We start from the raw sequence: 21,148 nt of genomic DNA, 5'->3' as shown, positions 1-21,148 counted from the left end.
TCCCATCACACAACCTGAAGTTTTCAGAAGGTTAGTTGGGAAACTCTTGTACCTAACCAATACTAGACCTGACATCTCTTATGCAGTCCAGCAGCTGAGTCAGTTTGTAGAGAAACCAAGAAACATTCATATGGTAACAGCTCATAGGGTGTTAAGGTACCTCAAAGGGGCACCTGGAAAAGGCTTGTTTTACTCTTCTAATTCTCTTATGAAGTTGCAAGGATTTTCAGACACAGACTGGGCAACCTGTGTGGATAGTAGGAAATCTGTGACAGGATATTGTATTTATCTTGGGAATTCTTTGATTTCATGGAAGACCAAGAAGCAAGCTACAATCTCTAGATCATCTTCTGAGGCAGAGTACAGGGCCCTAGCATCCACAACTTGTGAAGTACAGTGGTTGTTATTTCTGTTAGCAGACTTGAAGACAACATTCTCTACTCCAGTAACTTTGTATTGTGATAACAACTCTGCCATTGCTATTGGTGAGAATTTTGTCTTTCATGAACGCACTAAACACATTGAGATTGATTGCCATGTGGTTAGACAAAAGATCAATGAAGGAGTTGTCAAACTTCTTGCTGTTTCTTCCCAAAATCAGACTGCAGATGGATTTACAAAAGCCTTGCCTAAGCCTTTGTTTGACAAGTTCCATGATAAGCTGGGCCTTCAAGACCTTCATGCTCCAGCTTACGGGGGGGTGATGAAGTAATACACAGCTCAATTATCTTTAATCCTCTCCCAAGCATCTCAAATAATGCAGCAACTTGCAGCTGTCCAGTCCAGCTCAGCTCTTCTCTGCTTTGCTTTCTTTCTTAGCTTAATAATAAGTCAGGGACCTATTAGTCTTTTCCCCTTCCCTTGGCAGTTATAACGGCTTGTCTATATAGCCTATGAAATGTAAAGCTGTAGACTAGTTAGTAGATTCACTTTCTTCTTTCAGCTTGTAGACACATGAACTCATGAACTCTCTTCATCTTCTTCAATGGAATACACACTGCTCCTCTTCTAATCTTTGAGGTTTCTCAACATCATCAACATCTCTTTAATGCACTGCAGATGATCTTTGGATCGATGCTTCGGGTGGTAACAGTTGATAGCTAAATGCAGAGCCGTGTGTTCTGACTTTGTGAGCTTCGCCCTACGAACAAAGCCATAAGTGCTTGAAACTTCTTTCCACTCTTTGTTCATGCAGTGATCAAACATCTTGTTTATGATCTCTAATTCCGCTTCTGTTTTCATCTGTGAAGGTTTGTAGTGTGGATTCTCGAATTCCTGTTGTTCTGTTATGAGCTGTGGGTGGAGTCGTGTTTGTGTGGATCCATGTCTGTGAGCTGAGGCCTGAGGCCTGAGGTATATGCTACAAACAAACACACATATTTAAGGACTCACATCCAACTCTTAGTCACTGATATATATATCCTTGCTCCTTCCAGTTTTCACTTTTTCAAATCTTTCATAACTCAGCTGTTAATCTTATGAAGCAGAGTGAATTGAAACACATACAAGAAAGTCATGTAAACTATTTACTCTTTCACAATTTATTGTTTTCCACCACAATTAAACAAATTGATATTCAATCTATACGTGTTTCATAAATTCAGTGTGAAGGTTTGTTTTATTAGGATGAAGTGCTTACCACTACACCAAAAGATATAGCTGATAGTCAAGGCTCAACTTTATTTCTTTAACTGCCATCACATTTTCGAGAGTGGGTATTGGACTTACTTCTTCATTGACTTCCGCCCAACAATCACTTGGCCACCAATTTATAGACTTGGCACTAGGGCCAGTTTTTAGATTTTTGTGGCCCTGTTCGGGTAAATAAATGAGGCCTTACTAAAATCACAATCTTTAAAACTAAAACCATAATTTTTTCTAATAATAATAAGAAGGTGGTAAAATGTTACTATGCGCAAAGAAAAAGCCAAAAGACATATTACGAAATAAATTACAATAATAATACTCCCTCTGTCCCATTTTATCTGTCTTACTTTCCTTTTTAATCCGTCCCAAAATTTTGTCCACTTTCCTAAAATAAACATTACTAACTCTATGTTTTTCCCAAAGTACCCTTGTGACTTTCAAAAGTATCTGTATACTTTTTTATTTTCTTGAAAGTTGTGTACCTTTCTAGACTTTTCTACATGTTTACTTTTTCACACAATTATCTCTTTCATCTTTCATCTCAAGAGTTCTGCAGACCCCCATTTCAACTTTCTCAAGCCTTTATTCTTCAAACACAAATCTCTTTCTTCTCATCTCAAAAATGGGTTTCATTGTTGCAAAGCCGCCACCTACATATGTTCTTGCTGAAATTTTAATACTCCCAGAATTGATGGCCCTCCATGTCGTCGACATCCGCAAATTAATGGCAGTAGTTCTTCAAATTGGCAAACATCACTATCTATGTTTCTATATATGTTCTTTATATAGTTGAATGCAGATCTGGTGATTTTAGAAGTATGAAGTTCATGTTTTTTTTTTTTTTTTTTTTTTTTTGGGTATAATTATTGGGTCTATTGAGAAGAATATAAAACAAAGAAATTATGGAGTATTTGTTGAATAAAGATGAAGAAATGTTTGTAATGGGATGCAGAAATGTACTGTGCAGCAAAGTGCTCAAAATAGATGAAGAAAGTAGAAGAACAGTAGCAAAGAAGTCAGATAGTACAAGGGTATAATTGTAAAGAGAGTTTAATTTTTTTGCTTTACTTAAAATGCGTGCCAAAAGCAAATCAGCCATTCATTTCGGGACTGAGGGAGTAACATAATAACAATAATAAAAAATTAAGGAGTTGTCCAACTGGAGCAACATTCAAGATTTGAACTTTAGACCTCTAATTGAAAGTGAAAGACAATAAACACATGTTCTTACCTTTTCTTCGTAAAGATTTTTAAATTTAATTAAAAACTTTTAATTTTTATTTCGAAACTAGCTAGGTAAAAATGAAATATTGAGCCTCTAAAATTTGGGCCCCTGTGCGGTAGCCCAACTTGCATAGCCCAAGATCCGACCCTGCTTGGCACTTTACTAACCTTCCTCCAATAGTTTTTGCATGTAAAATGAGTGGTGGACCTTTAAACTGTTTCAGCTCCTTGAAGCACAACACTCATAAGTTGATTCTGATCTTTATCTTTTCTCCTAATTAATCTTATTTTAGCTTTAATTTGTCGAAGAACACCAATACAGAAATTACAAGTTTACATACATACCAAAAACATGCATGCATATAACATTAACAGGCCCGGCCAGGATGAAACAAAAATTCAAGTTTGGACAAACCTTATTCTAGTTCAGAAAATCACTCATAGAAACAAACATAGCTTGTGTCTTGAAAATCAAAGAACGGTATTGATTTTCACATTGCATGGAAAGATTAAAGAATCCATATATCCTTAGCTTTTCCTTAATTGTGGTGTGCTACTGATCTTTTGAAGTTGAGGAGTCTTTGTTGCCCTTAGGGGGCTTGCCGGTATAGGAAACCCTGAAGCTGCGAAAATGCACTGGTTGGACGATGGACCTGAAAAGATCGAGGTACAATGGGAGCTGATTGAAGGCAAAAAATGTGACGGGTAAGCACACTACTCCATATATAGGGAATGCCGCAAGTTTGAGTTTACTCTTGATAACAAAAGAATGACCGGCACAGAAGGAGATCAAGATAGCAGCTATGGATGTGAAGAGGGAAGTGAGTCCAAGGAGCAGCTTTATTGGGAGATTGTTTTTGAAATCCTTTTGTTGGCAGCGCGAAGTGAGGATTGCGAGGAAGAAGACGAGGGCGGTGACCGAGAAGCAGAGAGCTATGAGTGATGACAATGCAAATGCACTAAACGCGGGTTGCCCTTCAAGAATTGGATAGCCAGTGGTTTGATTAAGCCCACCAGGGACGGTTGTTGATGCGGCAAATGCCACAGTTGCAATCAGTGCTGCGATGACAGAGCATGATTCGGAGGTCTTGATGAGCCATGTGGTGCCAAGTTTAGTTAGATTAGCATGTGTCTCTAAAAACACATCCCCTGGAGCCTGCCCTTCATTGTTGTAACGAACATACGATTCTCGTGGCACCTGACTCTTCACATACTGCATCTCATCTCATCTCATATATATTATTATATTGATTGATGAGAAATATGAAATTCCATTATATTTTAATTAATTATTACCTTGTACCATTTGACTTCTCCTTGCAACTGCAATGCATCACCAGGAATGCGCCAATATTTTTGACCAGTGTACATTGCAGCAAGATGTGCTGGGCTGTTTCCCTTGTTGTCCACTTGGTAGTACACAAATTCTGGGAGCTTCTGCTTTCGTAAGAAATTGTAGACAGCAACTTGCCTGTTCTCAACAGCCAAAAGTAACACATTCTTCTGATTTGGATCCACATCATGAATAGATATTGGGAATTTTTTGATGATTTTCTCTACTATCTCTTGGATTCCCATTCTTGCTGCTGCTAATATAGGTGTCTCCTTATGTTTGTTTGCATCTGTAGTAGTAGTGGAACAAATTAAATATATGAGTGGCATTACATTACATGTGATGTTTTGATTTGTTACAAGGTGAATTTAATTGATTGATGTGTAATTTGAGTATAAATAATTATATATATATATATATATATATATATATATATGCATCTAAGCTAGTTGAATCAAATTGAGTATAGATTATATTGTTTACCTGCAACAGGGTGGTTCTCTTTTTGGTATGGCATTGTTTCCTCTGTATCAGAGTGGCTTGCATCATCTGTTAGAGGTGGTGTGATAGGAAGGTCAATTGGTTTGTTTGGAGCTTCTACAGGTTGCAGAGGTTTCCCCCCAGCATGCTGATACTTGTAACTAGCTTCATTCGGGATCAATTTTTCTAAAATCCGGACTGCCCATGTGTGCTTGCATTTCTTTTCTTTGATTTTCGATATCCTACGAAATCCTGCATGCATGCATCTAATTATTATATTCTACGTTGTTATCTTTAGAATTTTCTTTAATTTGGCTAAATAATATATATATATATATATATATATATATATATATATATAGGGTGGGGCTCCTGTGCATTATGTTCCTTAGGTAAAAAATAGGGTGGAATTGTAGCCATAGATTGTTTTTATCCAACACACAAGATTAACTTACAAATAATAACAAACGCGCACAAGGAAGGGCAAATACATAATTCAATCGTTATACCTTGCAACACGGCGCACGTAGCACTGTGCGTTCCGCGCCTCTCAAAACGACGTCGTTTTGGTAAGTTATGTAGGGAGTTGACGCGATTATGTACATTATGGTATACAATTATGTACACTTTTTATACAATTATGTACATTTTTTTATACAATTATGTACATCCGAAACAGGAAATTTATGTGTATTATGTTAAGAGTTTGTGTATTATTTTTTTTAAAAAAGTATTTGTATTTTGTCATACAATTATGTACATTCTAATATACAATTATGTACATTTTTGAACATGAGATTTTTTTTAAAAAAAAATTAACAGTCGACACAAGATAGCGAAATTTCAAAAAAATAAAAAAAATCCGAAACGATGTCGTTTTGCACCAGGGCGCACAGTGCAATGCACGCCCTGGTGCACGATATAAAGTGCCTACATAATTCCCCTAACTTCCTAAGACATAATTTGCTAACTAACTCCACGATATTCTTTCCTATTGATCAAATTAAAGAAATTCGATTAAATCAATTGGATCTCCTTCATTCTCATAATCTATTCGCATAATCAATTGCAAAATCTATTCCATCGACATAATGGATGAAGGCAGTGGCGGAGCCAGAAAATGACGTGAGTGAGGGCGTACTTGAAATGATTTTAGAATTGTCAATGATGAAATATCAAACACCTATAATATGGTTCAAATACATTATAAATTATAATACAATGTTTATGATAGATTACATGATAGTTAAGGTCGGAGCCAAAACTATACTTGGGTAGGGTGAAATTTAAAAAAACACATTGAAATGTTATAAAAATATTTATAGCAAAATATAAAACATAATCGATTAGTTTGAATAGAAAAGACATTATATTCATAAATACTTTAATTTTAATTTCCTTTTAATTAGATCAACTTAAATTTTTCTAAATTAATTTGAATATGATGAAGTATAATATAAATTTGTTGACTACATTAACTAAATGATTCACAAAAAAAAAAAAAAAAAAAAAAAAAAAGACTTAAAAAAATATGCTATAATATACACACAATATTGATGTAGATAAGGTTTAAACCCATGACGTTTAATGTCAAATTCAAAGCTCAACCAACTGAGCAACTAAACTACTTAGTGACTTATACATGTGTGTGTGTGTGTATATATATATATATATATATATATATATATATATATATTAAAGGAAGAGGTAAAGGGGGGCAGCTGACCCCACTGCCCCCATTGTGGCTCCGCCACTGGATGAAAGTAAACTCAATTGAAAATTATTCTATTTCGTTTTTGGACTATTTTAATTTTAATTCATTCGTAGACTTGAAATCACCATTTTATTCATGCATTCATGCACATTCTTTGCACTTGATTCAACAATGTGCTTTAGAAGTGAGAAAATTGTCTGGGGGGTGGGGGGTCAATGTACACTGGAAGGGAGAACAATATGCACTTGAAGGGAGAACCATGTGCACTGAAAGCTAGGGAGACCATATGCACTGGAAGAATTAACAATGTGCACTGGAAGAAGGGACAACATGCACGGGAAGAAGAGACATTGTGCGTTGGAAGGAGGAACAATGTGGACTAGAAGAAGGAACAATGTACACTGGAAGAAGAACAATGTGCACTATAAGCTTGAACAACGTGCATTGTAAGAATGAAAAATGTGCTTTATTCTGTAAAAAAAAATGTGCACTGTAACATTTTGAAGAGATTATTGATAGTTTTCCTTGTGCACTTGATATTTTATAAGGCCAAACAATGTCCACTATAAAGCCAAACAATGTGCTCTGTAAGGCTAAACAATGTGTTATGTTTGTATATTACATGTCAAAAATCGTATAATAAACATATTCTGTGAAGTTTTATTTAATTAAAATGTGCTATGTAAGGCACAACAATGTGCACTGTAAGGACAAATAATGTACATTGTAAGGCTAAACAAAGTGCACTGTAAAGCCAAACAATATGCTCTGTAAGGCCAAACAATATGCTCTGTAGAGCACAACAATGTGCTCTGTAAAGCACAACAATGTGCACTGGATGCATACAACTAAAGTGATAGAGTTGCTCTGTTTGGAGTTTTTTTTTTTTTTTTTTTTTTTTTTTTTTTTTTTTTTTTTTTATAAACTTTTTTGCCCTCGCATTTCATTTAACATTATGAAAATTCCATAATTGCCACCGCCCATTTTATTAAAGCTCAAAGACTTAGATCATCTATTTTTATTTTTTTTAATCCAATGGCCATATTTTGTGTGCATTTTCACATAAGGATCAATTTTCACTTGATCATATATATATATATATATATATATATATATATATATATATATATATATATATATATATATATATATATATAATTGAGAACCTCTGTTAACATGTGAACTTGAAATTTAAACATACGCACCTTAAGTTATAGAAAAGTAACGCACCTTAAATCTCCGTAAACTAGAAAAGTCACGCACCTTAAACTTTAAACATACGCACCTTAAGTTATAAAATTACGCACCTTAAACTATAAAACTACGCACCTTAACCTTAAAACTTAAGCACCTTAAGTTTAAAAGTTAAAACTTACTAGAAAGTGACGTACCTTAAAGTAAACATAAGTACCTTAAGTTATAAAACTATGCACCTTAAGCTATAAAAACATACACCTTAACTTTAAAACTTAAGCACCTTAAGTTTTAAATTGATGTACCTAGAAAGTGACGCACCTTAAGTTATAAAACTATGCATCTAAACCTTTAAACATACGCACCTTAAGTTTTGAACTTATATAAAATTACCATAATGCCACCATATTTTTTAAAAAAGGTTTTTTTTTTTTTTTTTTTTTTTTTTTTCAATCTAGGCGGTGGATTTTCGCCAGATTAAGGGATGAGATTAAGCCTCATATTTCACGTGCAGCCTATTACCACACACAGACACACAGACACACACATATATAATTTAGTTCACGTGCGGTTAAATCTGAGCCATTCATATTGCCAACATCAACGTTCAGGATTAACAATAATTAAAAAAAAAACACGGTGGAAATTGTGGTCTTTTTGCATCTAGGTCAAATTTAAGATGCATGGTTTTCCTTCTTAAGGGGTGTCATTTGTGTTTTTAAGGTGCGTCAGTTGTTAAAACTTAAGGTGCATCGGCCTAAATATTTTGGTGCGTGGTTTCCTTCTCAAGGTGGATGGTTTGTGTGCTTAAGGTGAGTCAGTTGTTGAAAGTTGAAACTTAAGGTGCGTTGTTTTCCTTTTTAAGGTGCGTTGTTTTACTTCTTAAGGTGCGTGATTTGTATTCTTAAGGTGCATCATTTGTTGAAACTTAAGGTGCGTCATTTTAAAACTTTAGGTGCGTGGTTTGTATTCTTAAGGTGCTTTGTTTGTGAGCTTAAGGTGCATGGTTTGTTTACTTGAGGTGCGTCTTTTTTAATTAACTGCACGGGAAGCTATATATATATATATATATATATATATATATATATATATATATATATATATATATATATATATATATATATATATATATAGGTTTAGGATCATGTGCGAATGACTCTCTAGGTAAAAAATGCGCACAAATCTCAGCCATTGAATTATCCAGATCTGATGCTCTTTAAAAAAAAATTCTATTCGAATTAATTAAAATTGTGCACTTGAAAGCTCAAAACTATGCACTTGAAGATACAAAAATGTGCACTTGAAGGCAAAAATTTTGTACTCGAAGGTAAATAGATGTGCAATTGATGCAATTTATGGTATCAAAAAGGGAAGTTATTCAACTTAAGTTTTATTAAAGCAATTACCCATAGAAATCGTTTGTAAATCTCACAAATTTTATTAGAAATTTAGTTATATGTTATTGAAAAGAATGCACAAAATATAACAAATACTGTTCATAATTGTGCAATTTAAGACAAACAAATATGCACTTGAACGCATAAAAATGTGCACTTGAATGCTAAAAACATGTACAAGAAGGAAAAAAAGGGTTCACTTGAATGCTAAGTTTATTATTATTTTTTTTTTTATTTTTTTTTTTTACACAATAGTAAGACACACATGCACTTGTAGGCATAAAATTGAGCACTCAAAGGCATAAAGAGGATCACTAGAAGGCAAGGAAAAAAAAAGACACCAAAAGGGAAAATTCGAAGAAAAATTAATTGTGCACTCTTAGAAAGGAAAACATGCACTTGAAAGTCAAATTTTTGCACTCAAAGCCATCAAAGGCACAAAGATGTGCACTCAAAGGAGAAACTATGTACTGAAACAAATTAAAACAGCACTCGAAGAAGAGAAATATGCACTTGAAGAAGAAAAAAATGTGCACTCGGATACAAAGACAATCTGACTTACTCAAAATTACAATATTGCTACCACGCCATCGCCCGCGTTTTTTAATTAACTTTCAATCTGGGTTGTTGATTTAGACTAGATTTAAGGTTAAGATTAAACCCTATTTTTTACCTAAAGTATTCCTTCGAATATGAACCTAATATATATATATATATATATATATATATATATATATATATATATATATATATATATATATATATATATATATATATAATTAGGTTCAAATGCGGTTGGTGCGCCCAGGTGTGGTTGTGCAATTAAATCTGAGTAATTGATCTTGCTTAAATCAACGCCAATGATTACCAAAATTAAAAAAAAAAACGGTGGCAATTTGGTAATTTTTGCATCTAGGTCACATTTAAGGTCCATGGTTTTTGTGCTTAAGATACCTGGGTTTTGTGCTTAGGGTGAGTGGGTTGTGTGCTTAATGTGAGTAGTTGTTGAAACTTTAGTGCGTAGTTCTCCTTCTTAAGGTGCGTGGTTTTTGTGCTTAAGGTGCGTGAGTTGTGTGCTTAATGTAAGTACAATAGTTGTTGAAACTTAATGTGCGTTGTTTTCTTTTTTAAGGTGCGTGATTTGTATGCTTAAAGTGCGTCAGTTGTGTGAAACTTAAAGCGAGCCATTTTAAAACCTTAGGTGTATGGTTTGTGTTTTTAAGGGGCTTTGTTGTGTGTTTAAGGTGCGTGGTTTGTGTTTTCTTAAGGTGCTTTGTTTGTATGCTTAAGGTGCTTGGTTTGTGTACTTAAGGTGCGCAATTTTAATGCATAAGTGCTCAACCGCACGATAAACCTATACCCGCACCTGAACCATTTCCTCTATATCTATACACGCGCACGCACAGACATACATATATATATATATATATATATATATATATATATATATATATATATATATATATATATATATATATATAAATTTCAAATCGTACCCATTCCGTTTCCACAATTTAGTTTTGATAGATTCATTATGCGTAAAAATTTAGCCCACAGGCAGTTTTTATGGCATCCGAATTTATCTTTTGCATAATTTTACATTGGTAATATTATGTACTACAATATCTCTCTCTATTTTGTGCCTCGAAAATACTAACCAAGCTTTCATTATTATTCTTTACAGCAACTCTACCTGCAACTTTACCTGTCACTATTGATGTCCCAATCCTTAATGACGATAACCATAATGAGTTGAAAGATGCTATTCACCTGAATTTGGCAATATTAGGGTTGGATTATGCTATCCACAATAAGAAGCCTACCGCGCTTACTGCGACAAGCACTGAGGAAGAGAAAGCGTTATATGAGCGATGGGTGACATCCAATCGCTTAGGCGTGTACCTCATTAAGACAAAAATTTCTAGAGTTGTTCGTGGTTCCGTTGATGGAATTGAGGAAATTGAACCTTTGCTCAAGGCCATTGATGATCAATTCACTGACTCGAAGAAATCTTTGGCCAGTACCCTGATAATGAAGTTTACCAATATACGTCTTTCCACCGTAAAGGGCACGCGAAGTCACATTATGCAAGTCAGGGACATTGCGGCTCAGTTAAAGAAGTTGGAAATCATTCTACCAGATACTTTTGTAGTGCATTTTGCACTAAATACCCTTCCTCAGGAATATAACCAATTTAAAATTTCCTATAATACACATAAGGTAAACTGGTCTATCAATGAATTGATAACCATGTGTACTCAAGAGGAAACAAGGCTTATGTCTGAGCTTGGGGAAAGTGCTTTAATAGCTACAACAAGGCTTAAGAAAAAATTTGGGAAGTCTAAGGCATCTACTTCGGCTGCTAAGAGGAAATTAACCCTTAAAGCAAACATTAAGAAGATACAAAAGTGTTTCTTTTGTAAACAGAAGGGTCACATGAAGAAGGATTGTATTAAGTTTAAGAAATGGCTGTCCAAAAAAGGTAACATTTCCTCTTCTTTTGTATGTTTTGAGTCTAATATGTCAGAAGTTAATACTAATTCCTGGTGGGTTGATTCTGGTTCAACAATCCACATTGCAAACTCTTTGCAGGATATGACAAAACTGAGACAGCCAACGGGAACTGAGTGTAGCATCTTCTCTGGAAACAAGATTGCATCACGAGTTGAAGCTGTCAGAGTTTGCACTTTAGTTTTGGACAATAGTTTTGTTTTGACATTAGAAAAGACATTTTATGTTCCTACTTTTTCGAGGAACTTAGTTTCAGTTTCTAGACTTGTACCCTTTGGATATTCGTTCGAATTTAATACCAATTATTTCAAGTTATTTCGTAATTCTACTTGTGTTGGTACTGGTACATTGTCTGATGGTCTTTTCCGTCTTAACTTAAATAATAATTCAGTTTATAATTCTTTACATGTTAAAAACGGCACAAAACAGTGCATATTAACGACAAATCCTCAATGTTGTGGCATCAGAGATTATGTCATATCTCCCTTGAGCGTATTAAAAGGTTGGTAAAGGATGAAGTACTTTATACTCTAGACTATATTGATTTTGAGACTTGCATTGACTGCATTAAGGGTAAGCAGACAAACAAGTCAAAGAAAGGTGCCAATAGAAGTTAAACGTTGTTGGAAATTATTCATACTGACATATGTTGTCCTAATATGACAATACCTGGTCAAAAAATATTTCATCACCTTCATTGACGACTTCTCAAGATTTTCCTATGTGTATTTACTTCATCATAAACTTGAAGCATTGGATGCCTTTAAATCATTTAAAGCTGAAGTTGAGAACCAATGTAACAAGAAAATACAGATAGTTAGATCTGATAGGGGTCGTGAATATTATGGTAGATATACTGAGAATGGACAAGCATCTGGTCCCTTTGCTAAGTTTCTTCAAGAGCAAGGGATTGTTGCCCAATACCCTATGCCTGGTTCTCCGGACCAAAATGGTGTAGCCGAAAGAAGAAATCGGACCCTTCTGGATATAGTGCGGAGTATACTTAGTAACTCTAAGCTTCCGAAGTCGTTGTGGGCTGATGCACTTGAGATGGCAACGTATATATTAAACCGTGTTCCAACCAAGGCTGTTCCTAAGACACCGTTTGAGTTATTCAAAGGTTGAAAACCGAGTTTGCAACATATGCGTGTTTGGGGATGTCCGTCTGAGGTGAGGATATATAATCCACACGAGAAGAAACTTGACCCAAGGACGATTAGTGCATTCTTTATTGAATATGCACAATCTTCTAAGGGTTATAGGTTTTATTGTCCATCTCATACTACTAGGATAGTGGAATCAAGGAATGTTAAATTTCTTGAAGATGACTTGATCAGTGGGAGTGATCGCTTTAAGGACTTAGTTCCTTCTCTCGATCATACAGACTCTCAACTTTCTACGTCATCTAATGGGGTTGTACTTATCCGCAGTGCTCCTTCAGTTCTGCCTGCAGATATACCGCCTACTGCTGAGATTTCACAAACTGTTGAGACTCAGCCTTTGGAAGAACCAGTTCAGGAGTTACAGCAACCTCCTGAACTTGATTTCGAGCCAATGGTTGAACCAATTCAGGATATACAGCAACATCCTGAGCCAATTCAAGAACTGCTACCAGTTCCTGAAGAGGTAGTTGCCCCACAGCCTGTGCAAAGCGGTGGAGAACCAACATTAAGACGGTCTACTCGGATAAGACGTTCAGCAGTCCCTAGTTATTATGTCACGTATCTACAAAAATCTGAATCTAACATAGGAGCCGAAAATGATCCTGAAACGTTTTCTCATGCTACAAATTGTGCACAATCAGATTTATGGTTGGAAGCCATGAAGGATGAAATGAATTCCATGAAGATCAATGGGGTTTGGGATCTTGTTGAGTTGCTTAATGGGGCCAAGGCCATTGGCTGTAAATGGGGTTTTAAGACTAAAAGAAACCCATTAGGCAACATTGAGAGATACAAAGTCCGACTTATTGCTAAGGGATTTACTCAAAAAGAAGGAATCGATTACAAGCAGAACTTTTCTCCTCTATCAAAGAAAGATTCACTTCGAGTCATACTGGCTTTAGTTGCACATTTTAATCTTGAGTTGCAACAAATGGATGTGAAAACCGCTTTCCTTAGTGGTGATCTAGAAGAGGAGGTTTATATGAAACAACCTGAAGGTTTCTCTTCTAGGGGTGGTGAGAATTTAGTTTGTAAGCTTAAGAAATCCATATACGGTTTAAAACAAGCTTCCCGTCAATGGTATATCAAGTTCGATGAGGTAATTTCTTCATTTGATTTTGTTGAAAATCCCTCAGATCATTGTATATACCATAAGGTGAGTGGGATTAAATATGTTTTCTTGTTTTATATGTGGATGATATCTTACTTGCCACCAATGATAAAGGGATGCTTCGTGACGTGAAACAATTTCTTTCTAAACACTTTGATATGAAGGATATGGGTGATGTCTCTTATGTTATTGTCATTAAAATTGATAGAGATAGGTCCCGGGGTTTACTGGGTTTATCTCAAGAAACCTATATAAACAAAGTTTTAGAGAGGTTTCAGATGCAAAATTGTTCACCAAGCGTTGTTGCCCCCATAGCAAAGGGGGGGAAATTTCAGTTTGGATCAATGCCCGAAGAATGATTTGGAGAAAGAATCCATGGAGAACATTCCTTATGATGCAGCAGTTGGATGTCTTGGATATATTCAAGTCTCTACAAGGCCGGATATTGCTTTTACGGTCGGGATGCTAGGACGTTACCTGCACAATCCAGGGTAATTAGACCATTGGGGAGCTGTGGAGAGGGTTCTAAGGTATCTAAAAAAGACCAAAGATTACAAGCTTGGGTTTAGGCAGACGGACAATTTGGATGTTGTCGGTTATGCTGACGCGGACTTTGCTGGCTGTATTGATTCCCGAAAATCAACTTCAGGGTACGTCTTTATTATGGCTGGTGGGGCTATCTCATGGAGAAGTGTTAAACAGTCCTTAATAGCTACTTCTACCATGGAAGTCGAGTTCGTTTCCTGTTTCGAGGCTACTTCACAAGGTGTTTGGCTGAAGAATTTTGTCTCTGGGCTTAGAATTGTGGACTCTATATCTAAGCCATTGAAAGTCTACTGTGACAACTTAGCTGCAGTCTTCCTAGCTAAGGACAACAAAAGTGGGAGTCGAACTAAGCACGTCGACATCAAGTTCTTAGCTATTAGGGAGCATGCCAAAAATAAAGTTTTATTCATTGAACGCATTAGTACTGAGTTGATGTTAGCAGATCCCTTGACTAAAGGCATGCCTCCATTTAAATTCAAGGATCTGGTTCAGAAAATGGGACTTTCGTCCACTTTGTAATTTGTATATACATTCAGTTTCAATAAAAATTCTTTTGCATTTAGACATTTTTCTCAATTAAGTGTGTACACCTTCATTTGGTTTATATTACTGAGAAAATGTACTTTAGTTGGACTTGGAATAAACATAGGGTTTGTTTCATTAGATTTTGTTTCCTAATTAAGTGCTTGCATTTAATCATAATGGATACTACTTGCGCTAATGAGAACATATCATTATGGTTGGTTTTTTTCTGTTATTGAGTTGTGGTGTTTGCACCAAGTGGGAGAATGTAACGTTTTTCCTATAAGTTATTATTATAACATTAGGATAAGTTATAATAATATTAGGTATTTGATATGTGGTGCAATACTAATAACCTAATAACTAGACTGCCATTATGATTAGGAGTCTGGTTAGGGTTTAGGAGACCGGCCTAAAGACATACAACCACAATGATGGGCAGTGGTTATATAAGGTCATTAGTCCTCTCACTGCTCATATTACATTCATCATACACTATCTAGAGAGAGCTGAGTAGAAGTGAGAGACAAAATACTTGTGTTATCTCTGCAACAGTCCGGATCATTCAATCATATCAACACGAGAACAATGGCTTGGAGAACACGAGAACTATGGCTTGGAGGTTAGTATGTAGTTTGCATGTGACCTATTTAATCTAACAGTTTGTTCTAAGGAAATTTACATCATTGTATGTAGTGAAGATCGAGCACTCACGGAGTCACGGTAAGCAATTGAAAAATTGAAGAAATGGAAAATAATATATACTTACCAATTCCCAGTATGATGAGCATGAGTTTCATTACAAACTTGAGGAAACGAATATCTGTGTAGTAAATTCTGGGAAATGCTCCTACAGGCCTTTGGTCGTCTTCCTCTGTCCCCTTATTATTTTTTGTGTTACCTGAAACTTCAAATAATGCTTGCTAGTAATTAATTAACGTATGTATGAGGATATATATATATATATATATATATATATATATATATATATATATATATATATATATATATATATATATATATATATATATATCTAAAAACATAATAAGTGTCAATACAAGTTATGTCCTTGATTTTTGTCCATTTTTTATATGCTAATAAATATATACATTTTGCTTTAATTGTTGTACATTCATTTGCATTGGACAAAATCACTCTTACACCGTTATAACACCGTTAGTTTTTAATACATCTACCAATCTTACCATACACCTACATCTATCATATCTTTTTCTTATTTTTAATTATCATTTTATTAAAATTATCATATAACAATTAATTTAATTATAAATTATATTTTAATTAAATATTTATATGAATGTTAAATTATATATGTGTATCATATATATATATATATATATATATATATATATATATATATATATATATATAATATGTATGTATATTATTTGTGTATACATATCAATATATTATATATGTGCGTGTTAGCTTAGTATTATTTGTAAATTATTATTATATAAAAATATAATCTTTTTTGATCACTATATTATTCAAATATATGATAATTCAAAAGTATCATCACTTTAAGAAATTGCAAAACATAATTTTAATTAATTTTTTAAATTTTGTTACTTACAAATATTTTAATATTGAGCATAAGTTTTCGCGCATCGCACGTACAAAATGCTAGTATATATATATATATATATATATATATATATATATATATATATATGTGTGTGTGTGTGTGTGTGTGGGGGGGGAGGGGGGGGGGGGGGGGGGCAACTGGCAAGGCTGGATGGGTCATCTTACAATAAATCAATAATAATAATAATAATAATAAATCTACCTTGAGGTTGGCTGTCTTGATTCTCTGGATCATTATTTTGTTTTGCAGTTGGATAATTTCCTTTTTCAGTTTTTTCAGAAGCTGGAAAGAAAAGAAGGTAGCATGGTTAGGTTAGAACCGTACGTCCACATAAAGCTAGCGTAAAGTAAAGATGGCATTCTGGAGAAGTTGTATTTATGTATCTACTACTCCGTATTTCTAATTGTAATGAAAATCTAAGTACGCTTTGGTTCTATTTGGTAAAATAGTTAGTTTATAGGTCAATTTTTATTTATTTGATCCTATTAGCTATTTGACTTTTAGTTAAACAATTAATATGGGTGTTTGATTAATTAGGTTTTTGTATTGTTTCTAAACACTAAAATTTTAAAAACAATTTTTTATGTAATTAACTATTAACTAACAATTAATTTATCAAACATTTTTTTACAATCAACTAATGCTATGAAGTAGTCAAACCCACTAACCCAATCATCTAACAACTATAAGCTAAAAGTTATTTACCAAACACCCCCTTCTTCATGAAATTCCAAATAAGCTCGTAGAAGTCCACAAATGTCCTCCAGTTTTCCGGGAATGAAGAATGATCATTTGCATCGTCTTCAGTAAATGTTTTTTTGTGAGAGGTTCTAACCTCGGTACCTAAAAACAAATACCCAATATAATGGAAGATCGATCAGATGAGCCTTCTTACGTACATAGAAGAATTATATGGTCATTGATACATACATATTAAAAGATGAGTTAAAACTTTAAAGCAATTAAATAAAAGGTACACTTTCAAAAAAAAAAAAAAAATAAAAGGTACACTTTCAAAAAAAAAAAAAAAATAAAAGGTACGGTAGGAAAAGCAATTGGCAAGTGAGCAATTGAGGAGAAAGCTAGGGGAGGGAAGGGCCACTACTTTATTTCTTAATGGATTATGGATGGTACCCATCCAACATTGTGTGTTAAATTTCAATTTCCCAAATATGTATATTCTTACAGTAGTAGATAATGCTCTCATAAGATCCAAGATAGCTGCTGCTCTTGAATACATGTGGCTTCCTGGCTAGAATATGCAGGGGAGATGTGCCATCCTCACTCACATAATTCACAAGCTCTGGAAATTTTTCAATTATCTCATAAGCCAATTCTGTGGAAGGAAGGAGAGGTGTTAGTTTTCACTTTTCAGAGGAACATAAACACAAAATCCAAGCATATATATATATATATATATATATATATATATATATATATATATATATATATATATATATATATATATATATATATATATATATATATATATATATATATATATATATATATATATATATAAAAGTGCTAATAATAATAAGTGGTTTATATATACATACCAAAGTATTCCCCAGACAAAGTAGAGTGCAGAATAGTTTCCCCCTTTTCCTTCCTACACAGATGGATTCGATCTTCTCTTCCCTCAATCTTCTCATAAAGTAATTGAAATGCATCAACCTTGCCACGATGAGCTGCCAGGAAAAGTGGAGTCTGGTTTAAGTTGTTTCGCTCCCCGATGAGTTCATGAGGTTTCTGGACTTTGGTGAGAATACATCTACAGATTTCAACGTTTCCAAGTTGAGCCGCGAGATGAAGAGGAGTGTCTCCTGTGCCATTCTTCAATTTTAAGATGTCCAACACTTCATCATCAGGTATCTTACTCACCATCTCTTTAATGCACTGCAGATGATCTTTGGATCGATGCTTCGGGTGGTAACAGTTGATAGCTAAATGCAGAGCCGTGTCTTCTGATTTAGTGAGCTTTGCCCGACGAACAAAGCCATGAGTGGAGTAAGTGCTTGAAACTTCTTTCCACTCTTTGTTCATGCAGTGATCAAACATCTTGTTTATCATCTCTAACTCCACTTCTGTTTTCATCTGGGGAGGTTTGTAGTGTGGAATCTCGAATTCCTGTTGTTCAGTTATGAGCTGTGGGGGTTTGTGTTTGTGTGGATTCATGTCTGTTAGCTGAGGGTATAGGTTTATATGCTACAGACTTCATATTTAAGGACTCACATCCAACTTACTCACAGATCAGATCATTTCTCCTTCCAGCTTTCACTTTTCCAAATCTCAGAATCCAATACTTCACTTCATAACTCAGCTGTTTTTTTTGAAAACAGAGTGAAACACAAGAAAGGGTAAAGTCATGTAAGTAAACTATTTACTTTTTCACAATTTATTTTTTTCCACCATAATTAAACAAATTGATATTCAATCTGTACGTGTTTCATAAATTCAGTGGGAAGGTTTGTTTTATTAGGATCAAGTGCTTACCACTACGCCAAAAGCTATAGCTGATAGTGAAGGCTCAACTTTATTTCTTTATAGACCGTCATCACATTTTTGAGAGGTAGGGTGTTAGACTTAGCCCTTCAACGACCTCTGCCCAACAATCCTTTAGTCACTAATTAATAGACTTTACCCTTTACCGATCTCCATCCCACAGATTTTGCATGTAAAATGAGTGGTGGACCTTTAAACTGTTTCAGCTCCTTGAAGCACAACACTCATAAGTTGATTCTCTGATCTTTATCTTTTCTTCTCACTCAAGCAAGTGATATGTTCCCCTCTGTGCCTTTACTTCGCTTTAATACCTGGCTTCTCCTATAAATTAAAGGATAAAGGGTAAACCAATATTATGCTAGGGATGTTTGCCTTTCGGTTTTCCTACTTCTTTTTCCACAATAATAAAGGGTCTCTTTTCATGCCTTTCATAGTTGAACATTTTCAGAATGATATTATTATTGGGTATACCGTGGGTGTGTCTGTGTTTGTTTTATTTTATTTTCTACAATGGTACTATTGTGTGTTTGAAAACTACTACGAGTATATTTCAACAAATTAAACAATGCCCATGTATTTCAACAAACTCACCTGTTATGATCCAAAAAACTTTTTCAGTAGGGGCGAAACGCATTAAAACAAAAGATATAGTTTGATAAAAAGAAACACATTAAAACAAAAGAGATACTTTGATAAAAAATAAAACACTTAGTATAGCCATAAATATTGTTGGATGTGGATGAAAAAAAATAAAACACTTAAAAGTATAGTCATAAACATTGTTGGATGTGCAATCGTTATATCCTGCACCACGGTGCACGCAACACTCTGCGCCCCGCGCCTCCCAAAACGACGTCGTTTTAAAAGGCGCGGAAGGGAGTTGACGTGATTATGTGTATTTGTTTATATCATTATGTGTATTTGCTCATACAATTATGTGTATTTTTTTATACAGTTATGTGTGTTTGTTTATACAATTATGTGTATTTGTTTATACAATTATGTGTATTTTTTTTATACAATTATGTAAAACGACGTCGTTTTGCATCAGGGCGTACAATGCAATGTGGGCCCTGGTGCACGATATAAATTGCCTTGGATGTGGATGAAAAATAAAACATTTCAAAACTTTATAAAAATATTCATAACAAAATATGAAACATATTAATTTGATAAAATAATTCGAATAAAAAACACATTATAGACACATCTCATTATTAATAAAAAAAAAATAAATTGTGTCAGCACATTAATTCGAATAAAAAACACATTATAGATACATCTCATTATTAATATAAAAGAAATAAATTGTGTCAGCACACACATTGCATACGGACCAGGATTCAAACCCTAGCCTTTTCAAAGATAAGAGGCGTGTTTTGCCACCTCATCTAATCATCTCTTGTTAACTTTTATCTATAGGGTTGTATTCACATGCAAACACCCTTAAAATACAAATATGTGGACATATATCGTGCACACACCTAAATGCGCGTATGCACACATCCGTGGACGACAGTGCACACATCCAATGTAGTATGCATGTGTGAATCCACAGTGTTTGGGCCGGCGTGCACACGTCCATGAACGACAGTGCACACAGGCAGGCAGCACACAAAATCATAAAAACTAATCACAACCTTAGATACCCAAAATCCAACGATCCAGAAATGTCCACACGTTTGTATTTTAAGACCTGTTTTTACATGAATGTAATAATATATATATATATATATATATATATATATATATATATATATATATATATATATATATATATATATATATATATATATAATTCTAATAAGAGCCAATAATGTTAGGCCTTTAACTGGAATAAAACAAATGTCAGTACTACTTGTTTCTTAAAATGAATGGTTCATAGTATTTTGATTTTAGTATTTTTAATGATTTTTCTTATTTACCCTTTATTATATTATTTTCTTTCCTTAAATAACCTTAAATTCCGTTAGTATAAACTTTATTAACGGAATATTCCGTTAACTATTTATTATTCTTAAATTACTCATTAATTTCTATAAGTAAGGTCTAAGGTTCGAACCTCATTCCAATTAGAGTTAGCATAATTGTTAAACATATACTACGAATATGTTAAAATGTATTAAAAAAATAAAATATAAAATTTAACATAAAACTTTGGTCAAATAATTAGCCCGACTAAATACATAGCA

General features: G+C 34.1%; 1 protein-coding gene across 1 annotated transcript; it reads right to left on the bottom strand.

Annotated features, from left to right (window-relative positions):
• Positions 1–3,143: 3,143 nt before the first annotated feature.
• LOC109168328 lies at positions 3,144–19,166 on the bottom strand. Its single transcript, XM_019317341.1, has 9 exons — positions 19,147–19,166; positions 18,011–18,774; positions 17,638–17,787; positions 17,157–17,294; positions 16,653–16,733; positions 15,612–15,749; positions 4,688–4,936; positions 4,168–4,493; positions 3,144–4,084 (listed from the first exon to the last, which is right to left on the bottom strand). The coding sequence occupies exons 2-9, from the start codon at positions 18,627–18,629 to the stop codon at positions 3,425–3,427; spliced, it is 2,361 nt and encodes a 786-aa protein (XP_019172886.1). The 5' UTR covers positions 18,630–18,774; positions 19,147–19,166; the 3' UTR covers positions 3,144–3,424.
• Between the last annotated feature and the right edge of the window lie 1,982 nt (positions 19,167–21,148).

The sequence above is a fragment of the Ipomoea nil genome, unplaced genomic scaffold (assembly GCF_001879475.1).
Source record: "Ipomoea nil cultivar Tokyo-kokei standard unplaced genomic scaffold, Asagao_1.1 scaffold3195, whole genome shotgun sequence".
Classification (NCBI taxonomy): Eukaryota; Viridiplantae; Streptophyta; class Magnoliopsida; order Solanales; family Convolvulaceae; genus Ipomoea; species Ipomoea nil.
Note: the sequence above shows the minus strand (reverse complement) of the source record. Positions and strands in the feature narration are given on the sequence as shown.

Bases quoted from the DNA above. Each gene is read 5' to 3' on its own strand.
- LOC109168328 (XM_019317341.1), bottom strand. From the start codon at position 18,629: ATGAATCCACACAAACACAAACCCCCACAGCTCATAACTGAACAACAG. The intron at 15,750-16,652 runs GTAGATTTATTA...CATTATTTGAAG, and splicing joins TCAAGACAGCCAACCTCAAG to TTTCAGGTAACACAAAAAAT. The intron at 4,085-4,167 runs GTAATAATTAAT...GATGAGATGCAG, and splicing joins GAGAAGTCAAATGGTACAAG to TATGTGAAGAGTCAGGTGCC.